This window comes from Pinus tabuliformis, chromosome 1_2, assembly GCF_031772625.1.
Source record: "Pinus tabuliformis cultivar Carrire ecotype Pingquan chromosome 1_2, CPIR1, whole genome shotgun sequence".
In the NCBI taxonomy this organism is placed as follows: domain Eukaryota; kingdom Viridiplantae; phylum Streptophyta; class Pinopsida; order Pinales; family Pinaceae; genus Pinus; species Pinus tabuliformis.
The window spans coordinates 928,072,246-928,089,849 of record NC_142298.1 but is presented as its reverse complement, the minus strand read 5'-3'; the positions used below and the strand labels follow the sequence as shown (position 1 = coordinate 928,089,849).

Here is a 17,604-nt window from a genome sequence, read left to right as displayed (position 1 = left end):
GTCTTCGTCTAACCAAAGAGGATTAGGGTTGGAATGATTGCTTAGAATAATAGCTTGGTTGTTTGAAGTTCGAGCATCAAAGTCAACTATTAAAAGGATATTACCGTCATTCCTTAGGCTAGAAATATCATTCTCTAAACCATTGTAAGGGTTAGTTTTATCTAGATTCTTCTTCTTATAGAAGTTAGAATTAATGGGGGGAAAATAACATATTGCTATGTAGGCCTTTTTATTATTAATGTCTCTGATCTCTATCCATCTATTGTAATTTTTTTTCTTTAAAATATACTTTTGAATGTATAAATAGATTTAGCTCCCTATAAAACTAATTAAATAACTTAAACTCATTTTTTTAAATCTTTACCAAATTTTTCTTAAAATTAATTGAAAAACCAGAGAAAAAAAGAAAATAGATATGTTGTGCACTCACATAAAGCTATAATATAATGGAGTTGTCTTTAGTGTGACTTTTTAGACTTTCCACTGCCAGAATCAGGTAGAAAAAATTAAAAAATAATAATAATAATAATAATAATAATAAATTGAGATGAAATCTTGATTTGTGTTATTTAAACTAGATTTTAGAGAAATTGGACAAAAAAACCCACCGAAAAAACTTCTAAAAAATCTCACTAAAAACAACTGATAATATATTAATAAAGCAAACAACATTAATGCTTGTTTTTTTTTATCTCTTGTTCACATGACAGAGTCGGATGTAATACATTTTAATTGTGGTAGAAATCAATTGCTACAAACTAAAGGTTAAATTTGACACCTGTAAATTATCTTAATTTCAAAATATACATTTCAACTTTAAGTGGCCAATAATTAAAAAAAATGTCGGGCATATAAAAAAACAAGTTTCAATTATTTTATATAATATAGATACGGTTCATGTCAATCAACTTTACCTTGGAAGGCTCCCCAGACTCCCCAGAGAATACATACAAGAATCACGGCAAGAGCTAACCAGCTTGCCATAGGGTATTAAATTCCTGTTTACATGCACGCTGGTTAAAAATTTTGTGGTGGGCAAAAGTCACAGTCATTCTTCCACAATATATACTTAACCAGCCTGCATGTAAGCCGGCATTTAATGCCCTATAACAGAGTGGTTAGCTCTTGCCCAAGAATCACAGACTGTTTTGTTAAATAATATAAACGTACACACTAATCTTAATTGTTACTGCAACACGACACATCGACCAATCGAAACTCTTTGTTCATAACCAACTAATTACACCTACTTCACACGCCAATTGCCGACAAATATTAGAAACAACTTGTTCACAGCCAAGGGAATTACACCCTGCCCCTTCGCGGCTGATTGCCAATTCTCAAAATTTCAATATCCCTACTGCTAAGTACTCTCTCAATCCTCTTCGCTTTCAATGCGTACACATCAGGCATTTCTGATTCAGCTTTCAGTCAGCAACAGGGAATCAGGATGCATCATGACCCACCACTTTTTAATTTAAAACTCTGGTTCACCTGCTAAGATGTGCACACGATTTTACTTTGAAATTGTGCTTATATTTGAGAGTGCCTTTCACCTAATTTTATGAAGTTTAATATTGTATTAAATGCCTACAAGATGAGGAAAGTATGTAAACTGTTGGGTTAAAGTTTCAACTTTTAAAGATGATTAGTCAAAACTAGTCATTCTTAAGTCGATTGCAGATATTCAGAATATTTGGGAATCTGAGAGACATGGGTATGGTCAATTTTTTGACCACCTCTATGTCCGTCGGAATATTCGAGAATCCCAGGGACATGGGCGCTGCGAATTTTTTGACCGCCCCTATATCCGTAGGTTTCCCAAATACTCTGGGACTCTGCAATGACTTAAGCTCACCAATCAAAACTAGTAGTTTCCTCCATGATATAACAGGTAAAATTGATGATTATATTATAAGAATGAAAATTATTTTCATTAATAATTTTAATTTTAAAATAATTTATTTAGAAGAGACCATATAAATCATAAATCACAAAGTCTATGTTCAGAATTATATATAAATCACAAAGACTTTATATAAATTATAAATTTATTAAAAATATAAATAAAATTATTATTTTTGAAAATGATTTTATTATTTTTATTTAGAAAGATATTTAAAAAAAGAAATTAGTAGAGCAAATATGGTGGACAAAGTACACAAATAATTTGTATATTACAATTAAAGCCAAATTACAAGCCACATAAATAATGCCCATAAGATCTAACAATTCCAAACAAGGAAATAAAATCTCTTAAAAAATTCCAACAACCAACCAATCTAATCTATCAATTTACTAAGGAGTTGTCTTTAGTGCTCAAATCTAGCCGAAAAATTTGAGGTTAAATCTTCATTTGTGTTATTTAAATTGGTTTTTTGATTGTATATATGGATTCAACACCCTCAAAAACCCCTAAGGCACTTCGATTGTCCATGGGTTACCCATCAAACTTATGATTTCAATAAATTCCTCCTAGATTTTAGAGGAATTAGACTAGAAAAACCCACCGGAAAAGCTTCCAAAAAGTCAAAGTCTCACTAAAAACAACTCGATTTACTAATGTAAGCATTATTTCCAGTGTCCCCTTTAATGCTTACATTTACATCATTACAAAAATAAATTACAATTAACATGTCTCATGTGTCTCACTGGGCTTCCTCGACACTTATCCCCACTCTTACATTATTTCCAATGTCCCTTTTAATGCTTACATTTACATCATTACAAAAATAAATTACAATTAACATGTCTCATGTCTCTGATTGGTCTTCCTCAGCACTTATTCCCACTCTAAAAATCAGTCTTCCTCAGCGCTTGGACAATGCTTTTTTCACCACCACAATATTCCCGTCACTTTCACGATAAAAGTTTTCAAGTAATGAATCATCCTGTGGACCAATCATGATCTGTCATATTTCGCTTTAGGCTATCCATGAGTTACTAGGTGGACAGTCTAAATACTAAATGTGTTCAAAAATTGATCAAACAGCTTGACCTATTTCACGATCTAAATACTAAGTGTGTTGAGAAGTTTCCAAGCACCAAAAACAAAAAACCATAACATTATGTAAACACAATCAAATAAATAATATGTTCACGGGTTTCCGAGCACCAAAAACCAATAATTTAATTTAAGTAACACTGTTCAATGTTCAATATTTGGTTCTTCACTTTTTAATTTTCAAAAAAAATATAACATGGGTTAAAACACATTGCTCAATAAACACCAAATAAATCTACGCTATTAAAAGATATAAGCAGTTTTCGATGCCTCTCCCAACAGAATCTGAGCAGACGCAGACTCGTCCTTGGCAAATCTGGTGGAGGAATTCCACTTCTACACGCGCATTGTGAAGCTGGAGATATACATGTAACACCACACATAGGCTTTAATGATAACCTATGATTTCAGTGCGAAGATACTTCAGGTATCTAGTATTCCCACAGGAATGCAGAGTTATTCGCATGACTGATCGATTCCATATTTATATTAATCATAGATTGAGATTACATATGTAGGTTGGTGCTAACAGAAGTGCAGTGAAACCACCAATTGCCCTTTCTCTTTTGTCTATCTGTCTAAATGTTTCACAAATTGAAAGGATGATATAATATGGATTATGATGTTAGCAATTTGCAGTTCTGGTCTTTGTCCCTGGAAAGTTTTAAGAATTAATTTTTTTTGTATTCGAGTTTTTTTTGTGATCTATAATGAATTAAGCAAAGTTTTTAGGTAGAAATTACATAAGAAATTTTTTTTAGCAAAAGCTTTTCGAAGTAACAAATGTGATTCATCATCAGCACATTAAATGAAAAAGCAGACCATGACAAAAGATAATTTTATAAACACTATTTTCATGTGACAGTAATTATGAATGAAGTAATTTAAATATCATTCATAATGTGCAACAAGTGCAAAAGTTAAATAAAATAAGTGCGACAGGAATTATGAATAAAATAAAAGTAAATATTAAAAATCATCAGAAAGACTATTTAAAAATAAACTGTCGTAATAAAAAACAATTACCTCATGCATAAGGAGAAGGGGACCGAAGTTCAAATCTCATTGAGTATATTGATCTGCTGTGGTGGCGGCTAGAGGGGCGGATTCCCTTTTCTCGTGAGTCTGCTCTTGCTAAAATCATAGAGACTTAGTATACCCGACTTGCAGGTGGTTGGTTATGCTCTTGGTGTTATAGTGGCAGCGTTGAAGTTTGATCCTGGGTCTCCCTTAGATTAGGCCAGACAGTTACCGATTCACCATGTTGTAAAAAAAAAAATAAGAGGACCCATGAAATTTAACCCCTGCTACAAACTGTTCTTTTCGAGGTCTAGGTTTCTGAATTTTACAAACTACCAGTCGCAACGGGTGAAGCGGTATGCGTCTGGGCAGCCCTAGATGGGGAAAAAGGAAAGGTGGAGAGGAATGGAGGATCCATGATATCCAAATCCCCTTCCAACATTCGCACCACTGTTCCCATGGAAGGCCTCAGTGCCCAATCGCTCTGAATACACCACAGTGCCGTCTTTATCAACCTAGACGCCTCATTCACATCTTCTGTCCTTTTCAATTTCAATCTGCTGTCCAACAATGCTTCCATTTTCCCTTGTTTCGCCTTGCTGAAAGCAATAGAAGGGAAAAACCAGTGCTCCGAATCCTGAGAACTATCCACGTTTTTGCGCCCGCTGATGATTTCCAGAAGCACCATCCCGTAGCTGAACACATCGCTCTTGGAAGTGATTCCCAATTCATAAAACCACTCGGGCGCCATGTACCCCAGCGTCCCTCTCGCTTGAGTCACCACACGGCTTTCTATATCTCTGTCCATACACTTCGCCATGCCGAAATCGGAGACCTTCGCTTTGAAATTTTCGTCCAGCAGAATGTTCTGAGGCTTGATGTCCAGATGCAGAATGCAAAGCCTCGAATCCTCGTGCAGGTAAGCAAGTCCCCGGGCAGTACCGAGCGCAATCGAATATCTGGTTTTCCAATCCAACTGTTTTTCTGAGCCAAACAGCCATCTATCAAGAGACCCGTTGGCCATGAATTCGTACACCAGAATTCGATGTTGCCCTTCAACACAAAGACCACGCAAACTCACAAGATTGGAATGATTGATGGAAGATATGGTGGCCACTTCTGCACAAAATTCTCTCTGCCCCTGTCCTGCCCTGTCGCCCAGACATTTGACGGCCACCGGAATACCATCACTCAATTTCCCTTCGTATACTTTCCCAAATCCACCCTTTCCAATCTCTTTTCTAAACCCCCCTGTGGCGGTCTCAATATTCTTGTAAGTGAAAATTGTAGGAAGGCCAGTGAGATTCTTCAGATACTCTGTGTCTAATTCATGGGCATCTTCCTTACCATGAACATGAACAGGAGATTGTTTTTTCAGATGTTTCCACAGAACAAAGAAAATCCACACAGCATATATGGGAGCCAAACTGGTGATGTAGAAAACACGATATCGTTGATCCAACAGGGGAATGATAACCAACATCGAAGTCAGGCTTGGCAACACTAAAGATAATTTTAAAAAATTGATCTTAAAGAACCTCAAAATCGAATGTATTAAACTGCAAGATTTCTGAATTGGGACCTGTGCAGAACCCATGGCTCGCCTCGATCTACTTACTTGGTCGTCTTTCCCTGTAACTGGACCATCTCCCCGGCCTTATATTATAATTATGGGATTTTGGAAATTGATCCGCGTGCGTTGACTGTAGATCAAACTCTTTTAGATTTCTGAATTGGGACCTGTGCAGAACCCATGGCTCGCCTCGATCTACTTACTTGGTCGTCTTTCCCTGTAACTGGACCTCCCCGGCCTTATATTATAATCATGGGATTTTGGAAATTGATCCGCGTGCGTTGCCTGTAGATCAAACTCTTTTTTCTCCGCGCTGGAAAACAAAAAAAAATTATTGAAGAATTTTGGACGAAAATTACATACAAAAACTTATGTCGATGCATTTAATTATGTTAAGTATTTAATACATTTTTTTTTGGGAAAAAATGGATTATTTATTTCCTAATTAATTTAGTTAGAAAGATGCAAAAACTTTCAAATTTGACAACTGGATCTGTATTGGGAATTCCAACCTTACTTAGAGATGATTGATGAAAGATATTTAAATTTTTATTTTTTATATAATATTTCATAACTTCTTATTATTATCAAAATTTTATAAATATTATATAAATTATTAAAAATTACAAAAATTTCAAGAAATTTCCTTGAAAATGTGAAAACTAATTGGAAACATGTAAAAACCATACACTTGGATTCCTTTTAGAAATTCCAACTTTGCACGAAGATAGTTAATGGAAAAAAATATTTTTATTTTTTATATAATATTTTGTAACATATTATTATTATCAAAATTTCATAAACGTTATATAAATTATTAAAAATCAAAATATTTTTATAAAAATTATATATTTTAAAATAAATTTATATTTTTCAATTTTTTTTTATGAAATATACTCTCTATTTTCATTAGAATATTAACTCTTTACCTTGTTATTTTTTTAACTAATATTTAAATTTCTCTGGTTTTTATTTGTTATTTTTTTAACTAATATTTAAAATTATCTTTGGGGATTAACCCTTACCTAGTTTCTTTAACTAATTTTTAAAATCCACTTTCTATAGAGTTCCATTTCAAAACCAAGTAAATCTCATTCCCACTCATCTCAACTACAACCTTTTCAGCTCAATTCAAATAGTTGTATCAAATTAAAAAAAACTATTACAACCTTTTCACCTCATTTCAAATAGTTGTATCAAATTAAGAAAAACTATAACGATAATATAAAAAATGTGTACCATGGATGAATATAGTACATTTTTAAATGATTTCAAAGAAATAATTTGTTTCTTTGTTAACCTATGAAATAATTTATTTTTTTCCAATAATATTTTAATGATTTTTTTATCTACAATTTATTTTGCAAAATTAAGTAATAATATATTCTTGAATTTATTTTAATGAGTGATTAGATTTATAAAAATTTTACATTATTTGTGTCATCTAAATTTTTCTTATGAACCACACTCGTTGGTTCCAAACGTTGCATTTGAATGTGATTTACGCTGAAAATTCTTCTCAAAAAACTTGATATGGATCACAGAAGCTTAAATTCAACAAGAATATTTTTATTTATTTTCATGTCTATAAATATATATTTTCCTCTTATAATTTTTTATTTTTTTTTTGTAAGCTGCGGTGTTGCTCTACTTTTTCTATTACTTCAAATCAAAAATACACAGTATGAGTAAGGTTGCCTTCAACTCGCCCTCTTGGGGAAACCGAGTATTTCAGCCACCTAAAGTTTTTAATAGCCGACCAAAAATAGAAGATCCATAGTCTGATTATCCAAGCTAAATACACTAAACAGTCTTGCAGATTTCTAATTCTACTTGCATGCATATATCGATTTTCCTCTTCTAATACTTGAAACAAACTGAAATTATCTATACTATGCAGCTTCATCAAAATTAATACATATCTATCTTTAATCAGCTTCTGCCTCTGGTCGCTGGTTAGTCTCCTTGTTTGCATTCTGCTGTCCTTCCCTTATCATTTGTTGAATCTCCTCAAGCTTCTTTTCTTGCATCTCCAATGTAATCTGAATGATCCTCAGCTCCCTCCTTAGGTTGGGGACTCCTTGCGCCAGTTCTGCCATCTCTGTTGCAGCTTGTTCCAAAGCTTTAGCCAACAATCTCTTCATCACCCAGTAGATATGCAAAGACTGTTTAAATAGGGACATTCTTCCCCTAGTGTTGCCAGGGTCGTGGAGTAGAAACTCCCAATCTTCCATCTCTGAGTCAGACTGAGCTTGCAGCGCATCTTCCTCCATATTCTGGATAATTCTCCTGATTCTTGGATTCGTGTTCTGATTATACGCCTTTTCTGCTTGTTGAATTTTCTTGTCCAACGACCGGCTTGTCTTTTTACCCGGTCTCCCTCTCTGCCCCTGTCGTCCTCCCCTTTCTCCTCCGTATCTGCTCGTTCCTCTGCCTCTCCTGCTGCTCGGCTCCAGCCCGCTACCCGCGCCTCTTCTTCCTCTCTGTCTGCCGCGCTGCCTTACCTTTCCCTCCCGCTGTCCTAGCTGCTCGTCACTGGTTTGCTGGGTATCCCAGCCTCCTACATTTCCGCCTCGTTCCTTACCTTGCCTACCTTGATCTTGCCGGTCCTCCTCTTCCTCAGAGTCATCATATATTTCATATATCTCCTCTACAGTCTCTTCCTTCGCTACCGCCTTGCCCTTCCTATCCCTGTCTCTGCGCTCCGCGGCTTCCAGTTCCTCTACTGCCCTTGCTCTCTTCCTGGTTTCCATAGCGTCCTCAGTAAGTTTTCGACGCAACCTCGCTCTGTGCCAGCTCTCCACCACCTTTTCTCTCCTCGCTCTCTGAGTTCCTAAACAGTTTCCTCGTTGTCGATTCTTTCGCTGCCTCCCGTTTATAGTCTTCCTTGCTCTAATCCGCCTACCTGTCAACTTGGCCTTCCGCTGCCACCTGTTACTTTGTCCTCTGCCTTTCCTATCAATTATCCTTCTTCCCTCATTTCCATTTATGGATTCTGACATACCGTTTTTTCCTCCTCTCCGATCACTTGCGTTTATTATCTTGTTGTGTGGTGGTTGATTCTTACCTGTCGTCGCACACTTCTGCTGTACTGTAGCTTGCCTGCCCATTATATCATTCCCCCGCCTTGACTGACACTCATTAAATTTCTGGGATTGCCGATCCATCTCACATGTCCGCCGCACGAATGCTATGATTCTCGTTTGCTGCTTGCCCTTTATTTTCATTCGTTGCTTGTTCATGGTCATAATTAATAATACCGGCCAATTCCTCCCATTCTCTATTGGGCCGCAACGTTCTCCACTGATTGTCTATTTTGCTGTTTCGACCCTTGCAACCCCAATTCGCAAGGAATTCTGTCGCTTGGTTTCCATTCCTTTTCACATGATTAAAGATTTTATAGTCGATTCTTTTTAGTAGGTCCGCCATTTCTTGAACAATCCCTGTCGTTCGCCAGCTATTGGTGATCTGCTCCGAGTTCTTCCCGTCGTTAAGTTTCTTTAGTATTTCAATTGCTATCTGAGAGTCTCCTTCTATCTCCAGGTTTCTATAGCCATTTCTAATCGCGATTCTCAAGCCTTAGTGGATCGCCCATAACTCGGCCTCATTATTTGTCATCTCCCCGCCCCACTCTGCATAGATCCATCTGGTGTTTCTCTGGCTGTCTCGGAAGATACCTCCGAATCCGGCATTACCTGGGTTCCCCTTCGATGCCCCGTCAAAGTTTAACTTCATAAAATTACCTTTGGGATATGCAAACTTGTCATAGCTTTGAGATCTCGTACTATTTCTGCCAATTTTTTTGGTATGCACCATTTCAAATTTCAAATTTAGTTTCTTTAAAATTTTCTCCTCTCCCTGATCTACTTTCCAATCATCCGCATCCCATTTTTCCACCAGAATTGATTCTCTAGTTAAGTTCACTACTCTGTTCCATATTGTTTCCGCGTTTTTAGCTTTGTCTTGGAATACTCTGCGGTTCCTTTCTTTCCATAACATCCAAATCACAAAACCCGCAATGAGATCCCAGGCCTTTCGGACTACTTTACATTGGAATTTTTCCTTCTGCCAATGAAAAATTACTTCATTTATTTCTCTCGGGGACCCCTCAAGTTTCTGGAATAGTTTTCCGGTTTCAATCCATAGCTTCCTGGCATAAACACACTTGATTAATAGATGATCTTGAGTTTCAGCTTCCTTATTGCATAGGTAACATTTTGAAGGTCCACTGAAACCTTTCTTTTGGAGTTTATCCCACGTCAGGATCTTGCCCTTAGCTACTAGCCATGCAAATAAGATAATTTTCGGCCACCAATTGTTACCCCAGATGACCTTCCAGTCTTGGTTTTCTTCGTTGGTCCCCTGTTGGTCTGCCAGATAGTATGCCTCCTTGACTGTGAAGGATCCTTTCATTGAATTCCCCCATCTGAGGATATCCCTACCCGTTCGAGCTTTTATTTTCCTGGACTCTACCTCTTCCATAAACGCTTCCTGTTGCTCTTGATCTATCTCGAAACCCCATTCCTCTGGTGTTATCCATTTCCGCCAGATTCCATCCAATTCGTCCTCTTTCCAATAATCTTTGACATATATACGGTTATCCCCTATTTTTTCCTGTATGTTTTGGATTTTTTGTATTCTGCTCATTTTCTCTCTTTGCTGCCATTTCTCATCCCAGAATTTGGCTTCCCCTCCTCCTCGAATTTCCCAGAAAGCATTCTTTTCTACTATATCACGATTTTGTCGAGCTAGATCCCAGATTGCCGAGCCTTTCGGGGTTTCCTGCATCCGGTAAATATCCTCCGTAGTGTTTGGCATATTGTACTTGTGCCTCCATAGTGCCTTCCATAGGTCATTGCCCCCTCTTAGCCATCGCCACCAAAGTTTTGCACCAAGCACCTTGTTGAGTCTATCCGGATCGCGCAGACCCAAGCCTCCTTCCTCCTTTCGTTTCGTCAGGTGTTTCCATGATACTAGGGCCCACTTCTTCTGTTGGGTCGATCCTCCCCAAATGAACTTCCTCAAAATTTCTCTGATCTTGGTGCAGACTCCTTGTGGTACCGCCATAATCGATAGCGGATATATGGGGATTGCCTGCAACACTGATTTTACTAAAACAATCCTTCCAGCAATATTTAAAGTTCTGAAGGCCCAGTTAGCCACTCTGTTTTTTAATTTCTCTAAGACTCCTTGCCAATTTTTCTGTCTTTTAGAGTTGAAATCCAGTAAGTTTCCCAAGTATTTAGTTGGGAGATCCCCTTGCTTAAAACCTAGCATCCTGGTCAAGTGGATTTTGACTGCCTCCATGGTATTGAATATAAAGGTGCATGACTTTTCCTTGTTGATCTCCAACCCAGATGCTTCCGCAAATAAGTCCAAAACCTTCTTCAGATTTCTCACTTCTTTTACGGTTGGCTCCCCAAATAACATGATATCATCAACGAATTGCTGATGGGTTATAGGCAATTCATTACCCCATAGTCTTAGCCCTTTGATTTTATTTGCTGCTCTTTCTTTTTTAAGATACCTGCCCAGACCCTCTGCTGCTAGTATAAATAGGAAAGGAGATAAGGGATCACCTTGTCTTATTCCTCTAGATGCCTTAAAGGTTTTCGAGGGAGTTCCATTGACTAATATTGAAAAGTTTGGAGTTGATATGAGACTATGAACCCACTTTATCCACCTAGTACCAAAACCGAAACTTCCCAAGATTTCTTCCAAGTATTGCCAGTTGATTCTATCATAAGCTTTCGACAAGTCCAGTTTAATCATCATTCCTTTTTGCTTCTTTGCCTTCAGTGAATGAATTACTTCTTGAGTAACCACTAAACCATCTAGAATTTGTCTACCTTCTACGAAACCAGTTTGTTCAGGGGATATTAATCTATCTAACAGGGGTTTCAGTCTTTTGGCCATCAGCGATGCAATTATTTTGTAGATAACATTACATAGGGCAATGGGTCTAAATCCCTTAGCATCCTCTGAATTGTCATTTTTTGGAATCAAAGTGAAAAAAGTAGAGTTAATGGCTGGCCATACCTTTTGATTTATACGGGATTCTTCTATCAGGTCCAGAATCTCCCATCCCATAAAGTGCCAACACGCTTGATAGAAATCAACCGTAAAACCGTCCGGTCCTGGCGCTGTACCCTTCTTCATGCTCATCACCACTTCCTCCACCTCTTCCAAACTAGCTGCTCTCATTAGGGCTCTATTCTGGTCTTCAGTTACTATCCTGGGAATGGCCTTGCAAACTTCTTTTATAGCTTCAGACCTGTCCATGTGGGGTTCAGTCAATATTCCTTTGTGGTATTCCATCAGCACTTTTTCAATTCCTTCCTGTTCAACAATCCTCTCTCCACTCTCGTTCTTGATAGATAGTATCCTATTCCTTTGCCTGTGTTGTATCATTGCTTGATGAAAAAATCTAGTGTTCCTTTCCCCCTCCCTAAGCCACTTTATTCTAGACTTCTGTCTCCATAAAACTTCTTCCTGCTTTCTCCTCTCCTCCAGTTTTCCTAGAATTATCCCTTCTTCTCTGCAAGTTTCCTCTGTCCTACCTTCATTTATTATCCTTTGTTGCAGAGCTTCCATTTCTTCTTCCAACTTCTGTTTTTCCTCCATGATGTTTCCGAATTCTTCCTTGTTCCATTTCTTTATCCTTCCTTTTAACTCTTTAAGTTTAAGTTGGAAGGTATGCATTTTTCCCTTTCCCTGTACTGTGCTTTGCTTCCACCATTCTTCCATTTTTTTTATAAATTCCGGGTCTCTAAGCCAAAAAGCTTCAAATTTGAAGGGCTTCTTGCCGAGGTTATTCTTAATATCCACTTCCAGTCTAATTGGCCAGTGATCTAAGCCAAGGGATGTCATGATCTTTGCTTCTATGAATACATCTCTGTTCATAATTGTTTCTGATACTAAGAACCGATCTAATCTGGATGCTATTTGATTCCTTCCCCCTCTCCTGTTATTCCATGTATAGACTCCGTTGATAGTTTGTAAATCTACCAGCCTCAGACCATCTATCATGTCATTGAACATTTCCATATATTGGTCTGTTTTCCTTATACCTCCCTTTTTCTCTTCTAGAGACCGGATTAAATTGAAATCTCCTCCTACAATCCATGCTGTCTCCGGATGTAATCTTCGAGTTGCTTGCATATTTTTAATGAAATTTTCTCTGTCTCCCGGAGTATGAGGACCATAAACCCCTGAGATAATAACCCTTTCCTTCGTCCCCGCTATTCTTCCTGTGCCTGTAAGGATTCTGGTCATGCTGGTCCAGCTCTCAAAAATTATCTCGTTTGGGTTCCACAATATTGCAATGCCGCCCGCTGATCCGATTGCATCTTGTCCCATGACTTCGTATTGGAGTTTGTTGTTTTTTATTATTCCTTCCATCTGCTGCATGGTGATCTTTGTCTCTTGTAGGATCATAATACTTGGTCTGTCTTTTTTAAGTTTCTCTTTCATATATCTCTGCTTACCCTTACTATTCAGACCCCTAATATTCCAACTGATAATAATCATTTTAAACTTTTGGAGGAGTGGAAAAATACCTCTGACAGAGGTATCACTTTACCTGAGTTTATCAATACTTCGCCAACTGTTTGGATCGTTTCATTCATCGTTTTCCTCCCTCTTTTCCTGCTGCTTTTGCCAGCACCGCCAATTCCCATCTGACCTCTTTCCTGTTCTCCTGATGTGATATCCTGTTTATCCATATTCTCCCCTTTTTTATCTTTGTATTTTTGAAATGCCTCCTTATATAATTGTTTTTGACTGTCTGGTATGAATCTTTCGTCCAAGTTTTTCCATTCCTGAATTAGTTGTCTCATAATCCTTTCTTCCTCTGCCTCGTTTTCCTTCTGGCTTTCCGTCTCCATTTGGGTTTGGTTAGTTAGTATTTCTATCTTTTCAGCAGCTTCCTCTTCATTCATTACTCTTGCTCCTGTGTCTTTCTCTCTGGTTTCCTTGACTATTTCCATGGGTTCATTCTCTGGATCTTCTTCCTCTTCCACTTTGTCCTCACCCTCTTCACTATTTTCCTGGAGGATTTTGAACTTGTTCTGACTTTCGATGCTCAGTGATTTCGCTTGTGTCTGTGTTTTTAGACCTTCTTTACCAGCTTTCTTCTTTCTGGTAACCTGTTGGAAACCCTTGTCTGTCTCCTCAGTTCTCTCTGCTTCCCTTTGCTGTTCTTCTTTTTTCCTTATGTATTCTTCCTCCTTGTTTAATGGGCATTGTCTGTATAGGTGTCCATACTCATGGCATCTTCTGCATCTGAAGGGGATATGCTCATAATCTAATGGTTGTTGCCATACTTCATCATGATATTCTAGTTCTATGTATTCCGGCAGAGGTTCGGCTATATTCATGTATACACATAATCTTGCATATGATGTATACTTGCCTTTTTTCGTTGCTTCCGCTACCTTGACAAAGGCACCAATCGTGTTGCCTATCCCCTCCATAATCTCAGGATCCCAAAATTCCACTGGTAATCCAAACAGTCTGACCCAGATCGGGGCTTCCAGCATCTTTTCGTTATCAGGGTTATATCTTTCTTCCCAGTACTTCATGAACAGTCCTGCATTGTTCATGAAATATGGCCCTTCCTCGAAAACCCTTTCTTTATCCCCCAGATTCGCAAATATGGCTGTAAAAAACCCTTTTGCTCCTAGTTTCAGCTCAATGTGCCCTTTTGGCCTCCATCTTTGGTAAATCCACCTGTGTAGTTCTTTTTCAGTAGGCCAATACCCTACGAACTTGCAGATCAGTGCATGATCTTTCATGTAGCTGTTGTATTCCTCCAGCTTGTTGTTGGGTATTACGTATCTAGGTTTTTTCTGAGCCCTTGGTAAGCACTTTCCTCCGGTCTTCATTTGCCACAAATTGCCCATCACTGGTGCTTCTTTATTATTCTCCCTGGCATCGTTCTGGTTGCCACTGCCACTTGCCTCTCCTGCAACGATATTCTTATAGGAGGGGATCTCTCCCCTCCCTTGCCGATTTTCCATTTTTGCCCTCAGCACAAACTGACTTATGAGCTTCCGCTCCTGTGCTAAGGTTTCTTACTATCCCTTTCGCTCCAACCCCGGCTTCCCCTGCTCGTTTCCCCTGCGCGCGTTTCTTCCAGCCCTCCCTGCTATTTCACCTGCAAACCCTAGCCCGCCGATTGCAGCCGACTCTCCTGCTCCTTCATCGCCTCCTCTTTCCCTTAGTCACCCAATAATCCAAGCTTTCCTCTTATAAATATTTTGAATACATTGTTGTATGCAATTATTTATTAGTAATTTTGAATATATGTAATTGTCTATTAGTAATTAGTTGGTGATGAAGAAGGGAGACAATCTTGTCAAGGATTAATTTGCACTTTGCAGGAGGATTGATTTTGCACATCTTTTTCATTTTAATTCTAGGCATCACAACTTTTGACAACGAATTGTTTCTTAACAGTTTCCCTCTACTTATTATTAAATATATCTGGGAATAATAATCTATAGCCTCAAGATTAACAACATCTAATGCATCTAATGCAAACAATCAAATAGAATTAGAAACATCTGCACTAAAATCAATGCATCTAATGCAAGAAATCAAATAAGATTAGAAATCAACATCTACACTGAAATCAACGCATCTAGTGCAAGCCATCAAATAGGATTAGAAATCCAAATTTACATTGAAATTCATTCATCTAGTGCAAAAAATCAAATAGGCTTAGAAATCCACATCTACACTGAAATCAATGCATCTAGTGCAAGCCATCAAATATGATTAGAAATCCACATCTACATTGAAATTAATTCATCTAGTGCAAACAATCAAATAGGCTTAGAAATCCACATCTACACTAAAATCAATGCATCTAGTGCAAGCAGTCAAATATAATTAGAAATCAACATCTACATTGAAATCAATGCATCTAGCACAAACAATAAAATATGACTAGAAATCATCATTTACACTTAAATCAATGCATCTAGTGAAGTAAATATTCTTCCCCCTCTCCTCCCTCCATCTAATCTTGAAAAATATTTTTAATAATTTACAGCGCCAAGATTAACAACATCTAATCCATCTAATGCAAGCAATGAAATAAGATAAGAAAACAACATCTACACTAAAATCAATGCATATAATGTAAGCAATCAAATAAGATTACAAACCAACATCTACACTAAAATTAATGCATCTAGTGCAAGCAATCAAATATAATTAGAAATCAACATCTACACTAAAATCAATGCATCTAGTGCAAACAATCAAATAGGATTGGAAATCTACATCTACACTAAAATCATTACATCTAGTGCAAGAAATCAAATAAGATTGGAAATCATCATCTATGCTGAAATCAATGCATCTAGAGCAAGCAATCAAATAGGATTAGAAATGAACATATAAATTAAAATCAATGCATCTAATGCAAGCAATCAAATATAATTAGAAATCAACATCTACACTGAAATCAATGCATCTAGTGCAAGCAATCAAATGGGATTAGAAATCATCATCTACATTGAAATCAATGAATATAATGGAAGAAATATGATTCCCTCTCTCCCCCCTCCATCTATATCTATATCTCACTCCATATCTCCTTTGTCTCTCTATCTCAGACCCCCAAACATACACACTCTCTCGCTCCATTCCTATCTATCTATCTCTCCCTCTCTCTCTCCCTCTCTCTCTTCAACTCCCATCTATATCTTTATCTCCTCTACCTCTCCTTTATCTCTCTATATCACCCCCAAAACATAAACACTCTTTCTTCATATTTATATAACTCTCCCTCCCTCTTCCTTTCCCTCTCTCTTCCCCTTCACTCTCTCTCTCTCCCATTTCTATCTCTCTTCCGTCTTGCTATTCTTTCTCCCTCTCTCTATCTCCCTTATCACCCCCCCCCTCTCTCTCTCCACCTTTCTCTCTCTTTATTTCTTCTTACCTCCCTCTTTATTTCCCTCCAACTCCATCTCTCTCTCCCTCCGTCTCTCCTTCTCTCTCTCTCACGTTCTCTCTCTCGTCCTTCCTCTCTCTCCCTCTCTCTTTCACCTCCCTCTTTCTCTCCCCCCCTCTCTCTCTTCACCCTCCAACTTTGTCACTAATTCCCTCCATTTATCCTTGTCTCTCCTTCTCTTCCCCATTCCTTCCATCTCTCCTTATTTTTCTCTATATCTTACCCTAAAACATACACACTCTCTCTCCATATCTCCCTTGTCACTCCCTCTCTCTCCATTTTTCTCTCTCTATGTCTTCCTTCTTCACTCCCTCTCTCCTCCTCCAAATCCATCTCTTTGTCCCTTCCTCTCTATCCTTACCTCTCTTCCCCCCTCTCTCAAGTCCTCTCTCTCCTTTCCTCTCCTACCTACCTTTCTCCCCCCATCTCTCTCGCTTCATTCCTCCTCTCCCCTCCATTTTATCTCCATCTCTCCCTTATTGCTTCCTCTATCTCTCCACCTCTATCATGTTATGTCTTTGTTCTTCCCTCCATATATATCTAACGTTATTATATATCATGATATATTAATATATATTATAATATTACCAATTTAATATCATATTAAATTTAACATTGCATTAATCAAAAGTTATTAAATTTAATAATATTAATATTAGATTTAATTATGTTTTTTAATTGGCACGATAACAAAATTTATAATAAAACTACATCAAATTAATATTTTCAAATATTAGAACTTTGATGTGGAAATATTTATGTCTTTAAATATTTTAATATATCCACGGGATATGGTTTTTCCTTTAAAGATTCATTTTACAATATTTAATTAAAAGAAATATTAAAAGATTTTGGAGGAGGATTTTTCATTCTTTGTGTTGAATTAACCTTTTTCCTTTGATTCAAGAGACCATATGGACTTTAGGTAAGAGTAAATATGTTAAAAATTTTACCTAATTTGGAATTTTAATGTGGTAAAATTTTTCTGTTAAAGGTAAATCTATGATGCATTCAAATTCAAGTATATGATAAAGGAACTCTTAA

The 17,604-nt window shown here is 37.4% G+C and overlaps 1 protein-coding gene and 1 pseudogene across 3 annotated transcripts; both read right to left on the bottom strand.

Annotated features, from left to right (window-relative positions):
* Window positions 1-2,436: 2,436 nt before the first annotated feature.
* LOC149209000 (G-type lectin S-receptor-like serine/threonine-protein kinase SD2-5 pseudogene) lies at window positions 2,437-5,780 on the bottom strand (annotated as a pseudogene). Of its 2 annotated transcripts, none has more exons than XR_016252173.1 (2): window positions 4,031-5,780; window positions 2,437-2,891 (listed from the first exon to the last, which is right to left on the bottom strand). The product of XR_016252173.1 is annotated as a G-type lectin S-receptor-like serine/threonine-protein kinase SD2-5 pseudogene, transcript variant X1 (transcript). The 2 variants fall into 2 exon arrangements; XR_016252174.1 differs by lacking the exon at window positions 2,437-2,891 and adding an exon at window positions 3,100-3,359.
* Window positions 5,781-9,176: 3,396 nt separating this feature from the next.
* On the bottom strand, window positions 9,177-12,956 carry LOC149208999 (uncharacterized). The gene is made up of 2 exons (XM_089398487.1): window positions 12,334-12,956; window positions 9,177-11,994 (listed from the first exon to the last, which is right to left on the bottom strand). The coding sequence occupies exons 1-2, from the start codon at window positions 12,954-12,956 to the stop codon at window positions 9,177-9,179; spliced, it is 3,441 nt and encodes a 1,146-aa protein (XP_089254613.1).
* Between the last annotated feature and the right edge of the window lie 4,648 nt (window positions 12,957-17,604).